At 44.5% G+C, this 16,274-nt stretch overlaps 1 protein-coding gene across 1 annotated transcript; it reads right to left on the reverse strand.

The window, feature by feature from the left end:
* Positions 1-336: 336 nt before the first annotated feature.
* On the reverse strand, positions 337-11,135 carry LOC146188562 (sodium-dependent glucose transporter 1A-like). The gene is made up of 5 exons (XM_084605072.1): positions 11,094-11,135; positions 7,875-8,001; positions 6,426-6,584; positions 4,870-5,783; positions 337-423 (listed from the first exon to the last, which is right to left on the reverse strand). Exons 1-5 carry the CDS (start codon positions 11,133-11,135, stop codon positions 337-339), a joined length of 1,329 nt encoding a protein of 442 aa, XP_084461198.1.
* Between the last annotated feature and the right edge of the window lie 5,139 nt (positions 11,136-16,274).

The raw sequence follows: 16,274 nt of genomic DNA on the forward strand, positions 1-16,274 counted from the left end.
TGCCTACATCTATCATTAATGTGGAAGGATGTAAGAGAAACATTTTCTGGCAAGTATGTGCACCATACGGCGCCACTAGCACTGCGCTCCTCAACACCTCAGAGTTACCTGGAAAGCTTAGTTCGGTACAGTTATCTTACTTAATATTGTTTAGTCTCCGCTTATGAGGTGAGGTGAACAGCAATATGACGATGACCGATTAGCACCGAAAACGCGCCGCTTATTCATCGAGTCCTGACGATTCACGCATCTGTACCAGTGGCAGCGATAAACGTTTGCAGCGTCATCGCGCGATGCATCGCAAAAGAAAGATCGCCTGATGCGGTTACCACCACACTAAGTGTAGCTGAAAAGGATGAAATACAGGTATGTCACCTCCGAAAAGTTCTTGTAGTGCTTCTCCCGAGCCAAGGTAAATTTGATCTAGAATTGGAGGAGAGGTGTGTCAGCCATACGGCTTACCAGGTGACTTGCTTCCGCAGCTGCGGCTCGCGCTCGCCTCGCATTTGAGCGGGACTATATGTTTTGTGGCCCGCCTAAATAAAAATTAGCAGAGGTTTTACGCAGTAAACTTGGTATTCAGTGAAAGCTTCACAACTTCATTACGCTTGAAAGAACTCTTTGTTTCAACATATGGTTCTCCTTCGTCTTGGCTGCAGCCCGCTTAGCTCTTTTGGCCTCGCTGTTTTTCGTCTTTATCTTCGCACGACGAGCTATGTCATCCGAACGATAGAACGTCGCAAGCGCCAAATGACATCTTCGCCGAGCTCTAAGAACATTGCAGCCTCCGTTGTATCCCATGGCTAACTTTGAGTCAAGGCGCGATTTCTTAGCCCTCATACCCAGCCGTAGCTGACGTCATGGCTTTTTCATTTATAGTCACTCTTAGTCTATGACCTCGAAAGCCAAATTGAGGTCAAATTAACGCTCACTTGAAACGCGGCTCTGCTGTCTGTTGATTTATAGCAAAGGGAAACACAGTGTCTGTCATATATTTCTGAGAAAGCCTGAACCATATAGCAACAGTTTGTGCTCCTGTGCCCTGAAAGTTAAATCATGGTCAAATTATCAGACACGCGAGGTGCTGCTCTACCTAGTATAGTGCCGCTTTTGCTTCAAGAGAGCAAGACATTTCCTTGGCGTTCGCAGACATCCATGAAGGCGTTTAATCCATAGAAAACCGTGTCTGACAATTCCTAACAATTCCTGACAATAGGGAGATCAATAGGTTTGAGTGCAACTAAGTGGCGGTAGTATCCAATGTCCTTGTTTGGTGCTAGACAGACGTGCCATTTGCCGGTTTTTATGTTGTATGAGGTCTCCCAGGGGCAAGAACAGCCCCATAGAATATAGGCGCTCTGTGGGCGTATGTACAGGTTAGAGTAAGGTATGGAATTGTGTGCAACATTTTGCTGAACGCTAATGCGTGGACAAGCTGACTGACTTGACTCTCGCGTAGCCCGGTGTACTTATTGAGAATACGGCGAACTAGATGCGTAAGCTGATTGCAAACTATAACGGTTGTAGATACATTGGCCTGATTAGTTGACGCATGGATATGAAGTCCAAGAATCTGGCAGGATGATACGCGAGGGATGGGGTGACCTGCCATTGTCAAGTGGCGGGCGGCCGCAGAGGCACCCACTTAGAGAGAGTGGGCCTTTCACAATGCGGACGCCGCTGCCCAGATCACAAACCTACGTTGATTCAACTGCACTAAAATGTAAAAAAAGTAAAAAATAAACTATTTTCGTTCATCTGCCCGATATTATAAAATTAAAATAAGCAACACACAGACAGTTAAACTTTATGCATGAAACATTTTATATCAAATCAAAAAGATGCACAACAAACTGTAAAATGCACAGAAAACTATACAAGGGGTAAGCGCTGCTGGGCACATAGTTCGAATTTAATTAACAATGTAAATTGGCTCTAATCTTTTTCATATTTGAATTGCAGGTAACTTTGCAAACAACAAACGCCTACTCGTGACGCATCATATATGCCCAATGATAAGTTCGTTTTGTATATCCCATGTTTAGATCGCCACTCTCTCCTTTAGTAATGCCTTCAAATTTGAAGTTTTAAAGTAATAAAGTGAAGTGAGGAGGCAAAGACAAGTGCAGCTTTAAAGACGTGGAGTACGAACTTTTAATTATAGTAAGAATAATCAATAAATCAGTCAATCAATCACTCAGAATGGAGCTATTTGTTGGTTACCTTTAGCCAACAAAAGAATCTACGGTGCAAGTCAACTCACCGCCGACGCCAGCTTGGCGGCAGCGATAGCAGAAAGTGTGCTTGTAGCCATCGAACTGCGAATTGCCGCTTACTCGTCAGTGCTCAATTTGAAGTCAGCGATGTAACATGTATACAAAGCTGCCAAAGGTGACCAGAAAAGCTTGGAACAATGCAGAAGAAGACGCTAGGGGCTGCAATCATTCATGATGCTTGTCGGCGCATCTTGGGCGACAAAGAGAATGATAAAACCCCGCTCGGCAACTTGAGCTGGCGGAAACAGAACAAAATGTTCTTAGTATCGTCTAGGCCATTCAGCGCGCTACAACTGCATGCCTTCCTAGGTTGCCAGCAGCAAATAAAGACAATGGCTTGCAGCAGATTACGTCCTTCTGGTTCCAAAGTGATAAGGATTGCTGAGTTAGTAAACCTGATAGCGAAATATGTTCAAGTGTTTTGCAGTAGTAGAATTCATCTCAAGATATTAGGCCTTCCGTGTCTATTGGAAAATTCGTCATGCGTATATCGTCCTTACAGAGGGTAATATGTTTATTTTCTCTGGGATACGGGGGGTTGTCTACAATTTGAGTAACATCGTTTAGAAACATGCTCGCGAGTTTTTTCACAGAGGGGCAAAAAGGAAAGCAGATAGATGGGCGGAAAGGTGAGTTTCAACTTTTTAGGCTAGTACAGACCAATCAGTGCCAAGTAACATCTGACAGGGGCATCGTATGCTGTTCAAGATGCCAGGAAAGAAATGACGCCCCGCTCCAAACGAGCTAAATGAGCGTTCCTGCATCGAGTATTAGTTGCTTGTCTGATTCCTGGTTCCAGAGTAAAAATGGGTTTGATTTCAATCTGAAACTCCCAGTTCCTGGCTGCAGCTACTAGAAATTGACCAAAACATGCAGCCTCACAACGTTTTAACGACCATAAAACCTTGTATCCTGACCGGTAACATGTCAAGAATTGCCAACTAGCCCAATCAGCCACGTTTGCATGCAGCTGCCCACTACCGGCTGCCAGGCACGTGATTTACAGATTTACCTAATAACCATACAGACGACAGAGCGATAGCGAAACAAATTTCATCGCAGCGTTGTAGAAATAACTGTGAGGAGGTTGCGGAGGAGGAAGGAGCCGCGAAAGCCTCGCAAAAACACGCTGAAGATGAACCGAGGAAATAACGAAAAACCCTTCCAGGCCATAGTTTCTGTATCTCTTCTTTGTACTGGAACAAAAGTTTTAAATCGGATAATTGGCTCGATGCGATGATGTTTGCCGATGATAATGGGCTTGGTTTGTCAAATCTTAAGTGAAAAAATGAATTCAGCTTCGACTTTCAAATTACCTGTCGCGGGGCACACCCTATTTATTTATTTAAAAAAACCTTACAGGCCCATTAGGCATTGTGTAAGGGGGACATAAAATCTATGCAGTGCAATATATACATAAAATGTAAGGAAACAGGCAAAAAATACAAAGGTAATTAATATATGAACAAACAAAATAGTACGACGCGGAAATTATTATATCATTAAGAAAAAGAAATACGCGACACAGATTAAAGCACAATGGTACACACACAGATTAAGCACAATAAACAGCAAGCGGCACACAGTGCCCCGAATGGCGCTTAAAAAGAGAATGGTAAGGAAAAAGAAAACGGAAAGAGTACATAGGCAAACACAAGTAAAAAACCCATCAAGACATTTAACAGCTGCAACAAATTTAATAAAAATGGTATAAGACAAATAAGGCAAAATGAAGACTCAGTGATATAATGTGATGAGTTGGCGATGGAAAGCTTCTAGATTAGTAAGAGAAGCGATAATGTCTGGCAGGTTATTCCATAATCTGATGGCTCGTGGAAGTGCTGATGAGTTGAAGGCTAATGTGTCACCATATATTCTTGTAAAACGAAGGTGATTGTGCAATCTTTTGGACGTGCTGGATGGAACATCGAGGTGAAGCGGACAGGATCGATTGGGGTATACATACTTGTGAAATAGTGTTAGGAGGGCGATGTCGCGGCGTGTTCCTAAGGATTCTAACGAGAGGTTACTTTTAATCACAGTGACACTTGAATGGTAGTTATAGTTTCGAGATATGAATCGTGCTGCCCTATTTTGGATGGATTCTATTGCTGTGATCATGTTGTTATGATAGCGAGACCAAATGGATGAAGCAAATTCAAGTTGTGGACGAACAAAAGTAAGGTAAGCTAGTTTACGAATATTAGCAGGAGAATTCCTGAGCTTATGTCGTAGGTACCCTAATGACTTTGAGGTGGCAGCGCATATGGATGTAATATGGAAGGACCATGAAAGATCAGAGGAAAGATTAACACCGAGGTATTTGTAATGGGATACGACAGTCAGTAAATCGTCTTGAATGCGATATGGAAAGCTGGAATTGTTTCGTTTGCGGCTAAATGATATTATTTTGCACTTCGATACGTTAAGGGTCATTGCTCAGTGCTCAGATCGTGGTATCGCTGGCTGCTCAATTAGAAGGCGTATCGTCAGGTGCCCCATTGTCAGTTTTCTGGATCAGTTCTTTGTTTGCCCAAATTATAGATCTCTCTCGGAGGTAAAAGCACATTCCGATAAAAATCGTTGTCAATACCATGGCGGCTGCAAAGGACACGTACAAGAAGACGTCCGGAGCGTTGTCCAAGAATTGGCCCACGAGAAGCGGAGGCGATAAAAATCCAGGTGCCGCCGAAACCAGGACAATCGACATCATTTTATTAGTGATGTTTATGCGCTTCGCAACCCAGGATGTCACCGCTGCGTTAAGAGGGCCTTGAGCTATACCCATGAGAGCACTGACGGCCCAAAGAATTTCAACACTTCTTGATCCCCACGCCAATAGCAGACCAGCTGTAGCCACTAGGACGACATGAGATATGACCAGCACAGAATGGGTGGATACTTTGACAGTAAAAATAGCAGCGGCCAGCCGACCCGCGGTGAAGCACAGGAAGTAAACAGCCACAAGGCGAGCAGCGGAAAGTTTCGAAAAGTGCAGGTCGCATTTCACAGCGAACGCCGTTAACATTTGAGACATTGTGCTTTGAATGGTTGTATAGCCGAGCATGAAGGCACAGAGTAAAGCTAGCGTGATCCGGGCGAAGTGTCTGCATTGCGCCGACTGCTGCATGTTCTCTTCAATCCTGTTCACGACGTTGGTCCTCCGCGTCTTGAAGTTGGTTTTGTCGATAAAGTACAAGATGGTCATGGAAGCTCCTATAATCAGCTGGTAGGCACTGGCTATCGCGTACGCGTAGTAAATTTTGCTCCTGTTTGAAGGGGTTTTTGCGAGCGTTGTATTCAAAGGCACAGTGTCTATGTCTTCTCTAGGTTTGAAAGTTATACTGGTCAGAGTCGTTGAATTTTCGATATCGGCTGCTTGGGAAGACATGAATGACTGGGAAATTAAAGGAGCCATTATATAGCCTACGCCACAAGTAAAATGGAAGACCTGTAGCACTGGGCTCGAGTTCTCAGGCCACATCTTCATGGTCCAGACAGTTGCGCCTGCAATCAAAAAGAAAGGCAACGCCATCCTCACCTTGGTGGGTCCTCAAACGCTCTTCAAAATATGCCGATACACTGACTTTCAATTTATATCTATACTAAAATAAACCTAACTCTATGCGTCTCTTTTCGAAAGAGTACTTCAGTACTCCATGATGGGAGAGCTGTGCGCATAACCATGGCTGTTAGCATTGCGCATTGTACATTGGAAGCTGTCGCTTATATCACTAAAATACGCATACACGGCTTAACGTGTAACCAGAACAAAGTACGTAATAATAGAGAAGGGCTTTGGAAGTTTCTAGTGTATGCACGTCATTATGATGTTGTCAGTCATGATACAATGGGATGTGGAAGTCAGTGTACTGTGGGCGTGCCATGAAGCGCACGTGGGTGCTGCCACGCTAGATTACATTGATCTTTTGTGGCGCGTCTTTGTTTCGTATCTATGCCGCGGACCACTGCAACCTTTATTTGATGCGGCTAAGAACCTCTAGCATGCGGCCTTATCACTTTGCTTCGGGCGCGCAACTGACGAAACTGACGTGATCTGCTAGGCGCCTTCGTTCACCCAGCAAACAGCATTACTGTAAACACTTGATGAAAATAGGTGCCAAAGCTGAACAGCAATGTTTTTCTTACCTGAGCCGAAAGCACCCCAGCTGAATCCTTCAAAGAAGATCGCAACATGTGCCACCGCCAAGTATCCACAAAGCGGGATCGTGAAAGCTGTCAAGCTGGACAGCGCGATGGTCAAGATGGAAATGACTTGAGTATTGTACGTGTCGTACAGCTTGCCTCCTGGAGAAGAGTTGCGTACAGAATACGCTTGCAAAAAACCAAGAGAACCAACTCGGCGTTTTTGGAGGAACCTAGATTGCAACTTAATCTGCTTATAGTCAAAATCATCATCATCATCAACCTGACTATATTCACTGCCGGGCGAAGGCCTCTCCCATATTTCTCGAATTAACCCAGTTCTGTGCTAGCTGCATCCACTTGACCCCTGCGAACTTCTTAACCTCATCCGCCCACCTAACTTTGTGCTGCCCCCTGCTACGCTTTCCTTCCCTTGGAATCCAGTTTGTTACCCTAAGCGACCACCGGTTCATTAAAACTTCCTGCTGGGCGAGTTGGTAGTTCATCTTGATGTTCATCTTGTGCTTGTCTTTGCGGTAAAAAACCCCCACATCAAGACCATCGGTTATCCTTTCTTCGCACTACATGTCCTGCCCATGCCCGTTTCTTCTTAATTTCCACTAGAATGTCAGTGACTTGAGAGTATTCTCTGACCCATTCTCTCGGACCCATTCTCTCGGGCCCATTTCTCTGCTTATAGTACTTTAAGATATAAACACAGTACGAACTGCTCGTGCGGAAAAGTCACTGCATACGAGGGCCATATATATAAAAGACGAGGCTTCCGGATTGGCTGACGATCGACGTATTGAAATATTGGCCTGCTTTCAAACATTACTTATAACTAATGGTTTGGTTTGTGGAGTTTAACGCCCCAAAGCGACTCAGTTTATGAGAGATGCTGAAGTGAAGGGCTCCAGAAACTTCGACAACCTGGGGTTTTTTTAACGTGCCCTGAAATCAAACAGTACACGGACGCCTTGCTTTTTCCTCCATTCGATCCCGCGTCCTTGGGTACAGTAGCCGAGCGCCTTAACAATTGCGTCAGTAAGTGGCACATTTTACTAATGGCAGAAATACTATTTGCACTGCAAGCAACGGTGTTATTACCTAAACATACCAAGGATGGAATATTACTGTGACCATTTCCGGCATTCAACGAAAACACACTACGGTGCACGTACGCAAAACTTCTGTCACGGTCCCCTCATCACCACCTTTTATTTCTAATTATAGATCACGAAGAACGTTGCGGTAGGGATGCAACAAATATCAGTAAACTAGAAGAGAAACTGTTTAAATCCAGTTTCCTCAGTTAGACGTGAGTCACTTTATACCGCAAAAGCACCACTTTAAAAATTATCAACGACGAAATATGTTCTTGTGATAAAACTAAAATGTATAGGGTTTTTCTCGGTGTTCGTCTATTGATCGGGGCTATGCACAACGCACCGATGAGAGAGCCGGCGAGAACTCCGACAAACCGCGTCGTGATGAGCTGCGAGACGGCCGACAAGCTCGTGTTGTATATCTCTCCGAGGTCCAACAGTACAACGCCGGTCATAGCCATGATTAGTCCCTGGGCCAAAACAAAAACAAAAACATTAATGTCTTATTAGGGTTAGTGATCTCTCCAGGCGAATCGTTCGGGTGTTAAAATGGAGTATGCTAACCAGCGGAAGTCACTTAGAGTAATAAGAACGCCTGAGTTGCGTACATGGCGAATTTTTATAGGTTTACTTCCCCTCTTTTTGTTGAAACTCAACACTTTATTTACGTGCAATTAGAATTATTTTCAGAAATAGCTGCAGTATAATGAGAATAATTTTTGGTGCAGTAAATGGTAAAAGGACTATATACATTACCACAATCTTTAGTAAAGTAGTTACTCCAGTAGCTTGTTGTTTCTAAACAAACGAATTTCGCAAAGGACACAAAACAAGGCAAGTGCATGGGAAAACACTGCAGGAAAACTCAGAGCTCATGTTATTCAGAAACTGACTTTAGATATGCAATATGGAAACAGTCGGAGAGTATGCAAAGGCTTCTTTAATTTGTAGAAGGCTGCCGAGATGTACAAATAGTGTCTTCCTTGCAAGGAAGAGCCGCAAAAAAGACGGATAAGAAATATTGCATTAATTAGTTGATGAAGACAATTTTTGTAAAGTTGGGAGGATGTTGGATCCTTGGATCGAGCCGTGGAGCCCCGGCGGCCTCTGTTGTCAAGGGCACTACCCCCGCTTGAGCGGCAGGGCTATAGCAGCGCATCATTGCTTCTCTCTCCTCCATGATGTGGATATCACAGCTCGGGGTTGATATTGTTGCGGAAGCAACACTACGCTAGTCGCTGAACCATTTTGCGGAGCCCCCGTGAGCCTAGCTGCACATGCGCGAGGAGCGAGTGACGTCATACTTAGCAAAGCTGGCGAACCGTGTCCGAGCCGCCACCGACTCCTCCGCTGCGCAGGAGACTCAGAGGTGCCGCCGCCGCCGCCGCCGCGCCAGCTGCGCATGCTCCAGGAAGGAGTGACGTCACACGGTGCCCAGCTGGCCCCCCGGGGCACAGCTACCTAAGGCTCCTAGAGGAGCCTTACAGCCACCAAGACGACTCCTCCGCGGCGCGGGGACTCAGAGGTGCCACCGCCCCTGCGTTCGCCGCAGATACTGCTTCCGCAGTTGTACTCGGGATGGTCATTGGCCAAACCACAGCCAATTTTTTTGCGAACATGGCCTCAGAATGCTGGTTATGTATGCAGGTTATTTACAAAGCATTGCTGTAGTGATTGGAGTTGATTGCGTACAGTTTGGGGTATGCTATTTCGTGGATGAACATTATTCAGGATAGTTTGTGGACAGAGAAAATGGGGCAGCAAACGTCTTATTTACTCGGAAGACATGTCGACCTTTTCGTGCGTTTTGTTCTTTCATACGATAAACATTTCACGCGCATGGAGCTATATTTGTCAAATATCCGTAAATTAAAGTAAACCCTAAGAAGCCTACTTGTAAGAGCTACCTTGCCCTATTTATCCTTTTCTGCGCTGTAACTTTACCTTGAGCCGACCACGCTAGCATAGTATACTGCGCTCTACTTAGAGATATACGTCGAATGTTATGAATGATTGTAGAATACAGGATATGCTCACGGTTTCTCTTTTTGTGAAATATAGAAAATAAAAATTAAACGAATTTGCTAAAACCTAAACGAAAACAAAATACTATTCATATTAATGCACAAAAATAACCAAGAAATCTGCTGTGTTCAGAATGTCTACTTTTATTGCTAGAACCGCACATATCATCAATCTGTGTGTGATTCATTCTGTACGAGGACCTACGCGTAGATGCGCCGCGCACAAAGCACACGTTCCCTTGAGAGCTTTCGGCACAGTTCTGTGAGCCCGTTCGATCTTTTGTTGACGTGCAACGCGAAATGAGCAGCGTGCACTGCAGGTACGAGGGCTCAAAGGTACGAGGGCTCAAAAACTGCTTGGAGTGAAGGCCTAGCCACACGCGTTTAAACGTTTTCAAGTGCGACCATGGACGAAGCAGCGAAACCTTGAGATACTCACACTGTGATGACATACTACCAAACAGCAACCATTCACACATGAAAATATGAGGCCTGCAATTTAAAAATGATAATGAATCCGTTTCAGTCGTTTCGTGCGACATAAGGTACATTACTGCGATCTCTAAATTTATGGTCAGGATAAATGGCAGTACACAAAAATGAAATGGATTTTGTCAGGCTTTCACATAGCCTTTAGTCCCTGCCTCCTCTCGCTTGTACGAGGAATCAATGAACCAATTCCAATTCCAATTCCAAAAAAAGATTTTCAGTGCTATCTTGTGATACAGAGTGTAAGACATGCGAAGTGGGGTTTATTGGGTTGTCCGGAGAACTTTGGACGGCCACCGGTAGGGCAAAGTGATCTTGTTGCGAAGCACAATTCTGGTCCGATCAAAGCAGCACGAGCTTCAAGTGCGCGACAGCTGATTGCGAAGAACTCTTCATTGTCGTTTGTATTGGCACAGCGCCATCTTCTTTTTTACACATGTTCTTTTTCCGCAATTTTCAGTATTTGTTTTCGGCCTCTTATATATATACAACCTTTCTCAAAAGTGTAGAGCCCAGGGGGGGGGGGGGGGGGAGGGGGTCTGCTTCTGAGCCTCGTAGTGGCGCTGATTCAGCATTTGTTAAGATCTTCCCATAGGAGAGGATAGGAGAAAAGAGTGCTCATAGCATAAAAAGATTTTGAACATCGGAAATGCATTACAAGCCACACAGAGTGAATCAGAAGCAGACCCCATAAGCTCTACACTTTTAAAAAAGACTGTACCTCCCTACAGTGGTACTCCAGCTTATTTTTACTGGCTCGGGCTATTCGCATGCGATCGGTCTTCGGAACTTGCGGAATAACATGGCTGCACTAGATATCAAAGCTCTTGTGTAAAGGTTTTTTCTGTCTCACAGTGCTGGAATAATAAACGTGCCTGATAGTCTACTCTAGTTTCTCTATCAAACCAGGCTGCACTAGATATCAAAGCTCTTGTGTAAAGGTTTTTTCTGTCTCACAGTGCTGGAATAATAAACGTGCCTGATAGTCTACTCTAGTTTCTCTATCAAACCAGCCAAGCATTAATATCTATTCCCACTGTAATTCTCACCATGCCGAGGTGCCCGAGGCAGACATTACATGTTCGACCCATATTTGGCCACCATTGGGAGGAAGGATGCCGGGTCCTGAGTGAAGCGACGTAGCCACTGCACGAAAGAGACAACATTGTAGTATACTGATAAGGAAAATAATAGGGGAGTTTCTCATATATGTCAAGACGAACGCTTGAAACTATGATTCATATACAGTGATGAGTTGGAAATAAAAATGGTACTGGTAATCCTGAGATGAGTAAAAATGAGTGCGCAATACAGAATAATCAAGACAGAGGCGAGCAAACCAATTTTACCGATACTGAAGCTTGAGTAAATAAATTGGCATATATACTCAGGAAATAGTCCGGTGGACGGGCAATCAACGTTCCGCTGAAGTTCCAGCATGTTTTCTAAGTGAAAGGGCATGTAGCTGGAGACAGAAGAGAGATTGAATGGCGAGCGGCTGTTAACTAATCAGATGGGTAGCGTCTTGAGATGGAAAGATGCCTTTATGTGGCATTGTAATTAGGCTGGCGGTGGTAATAAATCCCCCTGGAATGACTGTCTAGATCTGAAAGCATGACATTATCTAGATGACAGATGAGAATTTTAACTAAAATACAACACATCCAAGCGCTCTCTTGAGTGCTTTGTGCACTAATGTGTCGACATAGTCTGGTTATGCAAGCACACAAACAGAGGCGCTGATTGAATTGAAGTTTTGCTGGATAGCGAAAGAGAAGGCAGTCTACATATATCATAGACAGAAGCGCAAATAAGTAGCTGTGTTAGTGGTCACACGAAGAAAACAAATTCTTTGCGGCCATATATTTCCTCGATCCAAGTGCATCTAAGCGCAGATTTCGTTAAAAATTAAAAAGTGTGCGTTTTCAGGTTGCTGCCACAAGCCCTGCAAGCGGCACGTGACAGAGTGAGGCCGGCAATCCGAGAAGTCAATGTTTTTGTGGATCGCCGATTTATGGCACGATTATAATATATGAAGACTAGTGTGACAAATACTGCGACCTTATCCAAATTCATGCCGCCAAGCGCAAGAGGTTGATTTGAAAGCATAAAACCTTTCAAAACTATCTCTCATAACACGTGAAATTATTACAGTCAGACCATCAATGCGCATATGCGTATTAATATGCATGTGCGGTATAAACCCTTCATACGTGGTTAGAGCGCTTGAAAAGCTTGTTCTCTCCTCCAACCAGCTTCTTTTACAAATTCTAGGACTCTTTTTGTTCGTTGTGTGTAAGCATGCAATAAAAAAAAAAGAAAATATATTAGGCATATGAATCCTCAGGTTCATCGGCGCATGCGCATTGTTTAGAGTTTACTTGGAATATTCTCCACTCAACTACTGCGATTTTAATAATGGCTGAAATTTAAATATGCGCCTTTTCTTCAATCTTATTCATCATTAACCATTCATCGCCTCTGTTTCAAAGTCTCCCCGTACATACCATCTCAAGCCGAGTCCCCGTTCAATTACTCTAAAGCAGCTTTTCAAAGCGTCCTTTGTTTATCTATCTTGATACGTGTGATTGGAATGACCATTGATTGGGGTTTAGATGGTTTAACGTCCAAAAGCGACACATGACATCACGTATGTGACCTGCCAAAATAGTTTGAGAAATATACTTTCTATTAACCCTTTCTTTTGCAAAAATATTATGCGACACAGTTTGCGATGACTAAGACCGGCAAATCGGAAGGAAATAATTTGAGGGCAACGACGAGAATAAATCTGCGCTTCGGTGTTTTGCCATTTACCGGTGAAAACTTTCCGCAGTGTGCAGCAAGCTAGTTCGCTCAATGATTTTTTTTTAAAACGTAGGAATTAAGTAGAATTATTGCAGTCACATTTTTTATATTCACGTCTCTTTGTAGAACCTATAAGGTACACAAACAAGTAAAAAATAGCCGCGTTTTTTTTTTTCTTCATCAAGTCGTGAAGCATGATGGCCTCGTCCCCCAGAACGATATAAAATTAAAGCAAGAAACGGTCCTAGTTATTAACTGTTCAAAAGGTTTGCAATGCCTCTTCATGAATTCTTTCTGCTCAGCATTTTCAAGCAATCTTTATAGAGGGATCGCCGCCCCTTGTCTAATTTGAATTGGGCAGCGGAATCCCGAAATACATTCTTCCCTAAAACCTGGCCCATGGCCAAAACGTTTGAAAAAACACCGGTAAGTATGTAGAATTTTGACTACTGGAGTACAGGAATCGCTGCTCACCTTTGGCTAATGACAGCCGCTGGATGCTCGTAACGCACATCACCGAAATCTATATGGGTGGCATCCCTGCTCATTTCCGACTACTTCGCATTCCTAGTGAACTGACAAATATTTTCGAATTCTCAGTGTGTTGCTGTACGGGCTACGCTGGTATAGACCAGCAGGAGCAAGCTGATAGGTTAAAAACAGCCTGGCGATGAAACTGTGCAGATGGTGGCGGGATCGTCGGCTACGAGAACAGCTGTTGAACGCGCCGAACAAGGACACTAAACTTTTCATTTTGAATGCTGGAGGCTGAGCAGGGAACTGCTGCTAGATAGACTGAAAAAATAAAATCTCACCTGACAAGTATAGGCAGGCAGTGTCGCAGTTACACGATCGGCCTGCAGCTAGAAGGCGGCGGCTTCACGCTGACGCCTCAGCAGCGTTGCTCTCTTAAGCGCTGCCTTCGCCCGATACGGCAGTCCCGAAAGTTGAAGGTGCTGTTTTTCTGCGATGTCGTTTTGACCACTGCCACTGCTTCGCTTCGTCGTGCACTGCACTTTCCTTTCTGCCGATCGTCTTCTTGTTAAGTAGCTTCTTACGTCGTGAGAGCGACGAACGCCCTCTGTATCACCGATTGCACTGCGGCGCGGCAGTTGATGGCGCCATCCACGCGGGCTCCCTTTAGTGTAGAATAAGGGCTGCTCATTTTCAAGGATTTTGGCCAGGTGGATTTGACGTCTTCCTCGCTCGCTCGAAGAAAGAAAAGACCGAGGCAGAGAGACCAGCCTCTATTAGACCACTGTACCTTATCGCTAGCCGGCTTCAAGTGTTAGGTAGCTCTTATGGTTTATAGTGAGGTAACACTAAGGTCACCCCTCATTGATTTTGCAGACCTCTGTCTCGAGCTTGACTCGTATTGAAGGTCGTGCCTAAGACCGAAACCATAACAGAACAGAAAGAAAGGCTAGCATGCCCAATTAGCATTTGTCCCCATGAAAAGCATCTGCCATTTTTGCGTAAATCCTGAATGATTTCTGTGTGGTATTTATGACGATACGCGTCATTTACGTCAGTTACATCCTTTCTTTATGCCTTTGTTCTCCCATCTCCTAATATGAATAGCTTCTACATGGTGTGTACGGGGCGTCCGGAAAACTCAGCATATATAAGAAATTTTGTATGAGTGGTCCACAAAGCATGAACGATTCCCGAAATTGTTTTACCAAGTGTTTATTTGTATTTTGAGTTTGTGCACAGTTTTTCCGCAGTAGAAGGGCATGCATTCCTTTATTTTCGAAGTGAGAAAATGTTGCCGCATCCTAGACTAAAGACTGGACGGGCACAGCGACCATAGGTTAGCCCTCAAAGAACCCCTCTCCAGCCAGTGGCATCGCTGCAAATGTGTGACGTCGTGGCACACAAGGGAAAAGAAAAAAAAAAGAAAAACCTGTTCTTCTGCGCTCAATATCTCGCGAGATCTCGCGAGAATCTGACCGAACCGGTTAGGGGAACAGGGTAATAGCGGGGTGACAATGCACACACACAAAGGGCTGCGATGATTAGACATAGGGCAATATTCGGGGGCTATTGTGCATGCCCAGAGTAATTACCACATGTTTCCCATATTCATCGCAGCACTGCGTTTGCCTACTGTCGCTCCGCTATTATCCCATTCCCCTAACGGGCGGGGTTCCCTTACTTTAAAACTCCCTTATGGCAGCAAGCGGTGTTACCTCGTAGGGCTCTATGGCGGAACAGAGATGCAGTGGAGCGCAGACCAACTAAGGAGTTTCGTAAAAATTCGTTTTACCATTTGTACTCAACCTGATGAGCGAACGACCGTAGTAGCGATCCTGTTGAGTAAAGCTATGTATTTTTGCTGGAACTCGGGATGCATTTAGGAACTATTTGCCAGCGCTGACTGACTTGAAGAAACCACGTTCCAAGCGTTAATGGTAGGTGCAAGGCGGTCGGTCGTGACGCCAAGGTATAGCTCGGCAGCTATTGGTAGGAGGGGGGTCCTTTGATAGCTGGATGCCGCTTTATTCTTGACCTGTATCTTACTATAGTGACTTGGTGTGTGCGCGGTGGTTATTGAATGTGATTCTGAAGGGAGTTTGATTTTGACCTATGCATTGCACTTGGCAGTGGCCATATTCCAGTATGCATAGAACGTTGTCTATGTCGCATTTAAGGTTTTCTTTAATGTTATGGTCATGACATTAAATGTCATGACACACAAAACAACCTAACCCACTTCATTGCAGCATTCAACAACGCCCATCATCCAACTATGTCTTTCACACACACCTACTCCGCACACCAAATAAACGTTCCGGACCTCACGATCCAAGTAGAAGGGGGCACACCACTCACTAGCATCTACACAAAACCCACTGACAGACAACAATACCTTACCAAGATACTTTGTTGGGCGAGTTGGTGTCAGCAAGACGTCTCTTGCTCTTTCAAGCAAAGAGGTGTCTTTTTAAGTGGTTTTTTAAAGTAATTTTTATGCAGCAGGTGAACCCAGGGGTTTTTTTCACGTGTCTGTTTCGTTTTCTTCATGTTTGTTTTTCTGGGCCTTGGAGTAAACGGCTTAGGCTTAGTTGTGAGTCAGCGCATGTACTGTGGCTTTCTTGTTTCTTGTCCCTTGTTTTCGTGTTCGCGCTGTTTATATCAATAATGAACAATACCTTCCTTTTAAGAGCTGCCATCCACGACACTGCAAAACATCTATCCCCTACTCCCAAGCCCTTCGATTTAAACGCATGTGTTCACGCCCTGGGGACTTTGAGGAAAACGTCAACCGCCTGCAGACGGTCCTTAAGAACGAACACTGCCCGGCTCCTATCAATAACGACGCTATTAATAAGGTTATGAAACTACGTCACGAAAATATTGTCAGGCAACGTCATATTGCACCTCCGAATCCTCATCCCTGAATCCTGATACTAACCCTC

This window comes from Amblyomma maculatum, chromosome 5, assembly GCF_055883805.1.
Source record: "Amblyomma maculatum isolate TAMU_Amacu chromosome 5, ASM5588380v1, whole genome shotgun sequence".
Taxonomy (NCBI): Eukaryota; Metazoa; Arthropoda; class Arachnida; order Ixodida; family Ixodidae; genus Amblyomma; species Amblyomma maculatum.

What these genes read in the sequence shown, in the direction of transcription:
- LOC146188562 (XM_084605072.1), bottom strand. Translation starts at nt 11,135, where the DNA reads ATGGGTCGAACATGTAATGTCTGCCTCGGGCACCTCGGCATG. An exon ending in GCCTCGGGCACCTCGGCATG is followed by an intron (nt 8,002 to 11,093) that starts GTGAGAATTACA and finishes GTTTTGGCCCAG; the next exon opens with GGACTAATCATGGCTATGAC. An exon ending in TCTCGCCGGCTCTCTCATCG is followed by an intron (nt 6,585 to 7,874) that starts GTGCGTTGTGCA and finishes ACTCTTCTCCAG; the next exon opens with GAGGCAAGCTGTACGACACG.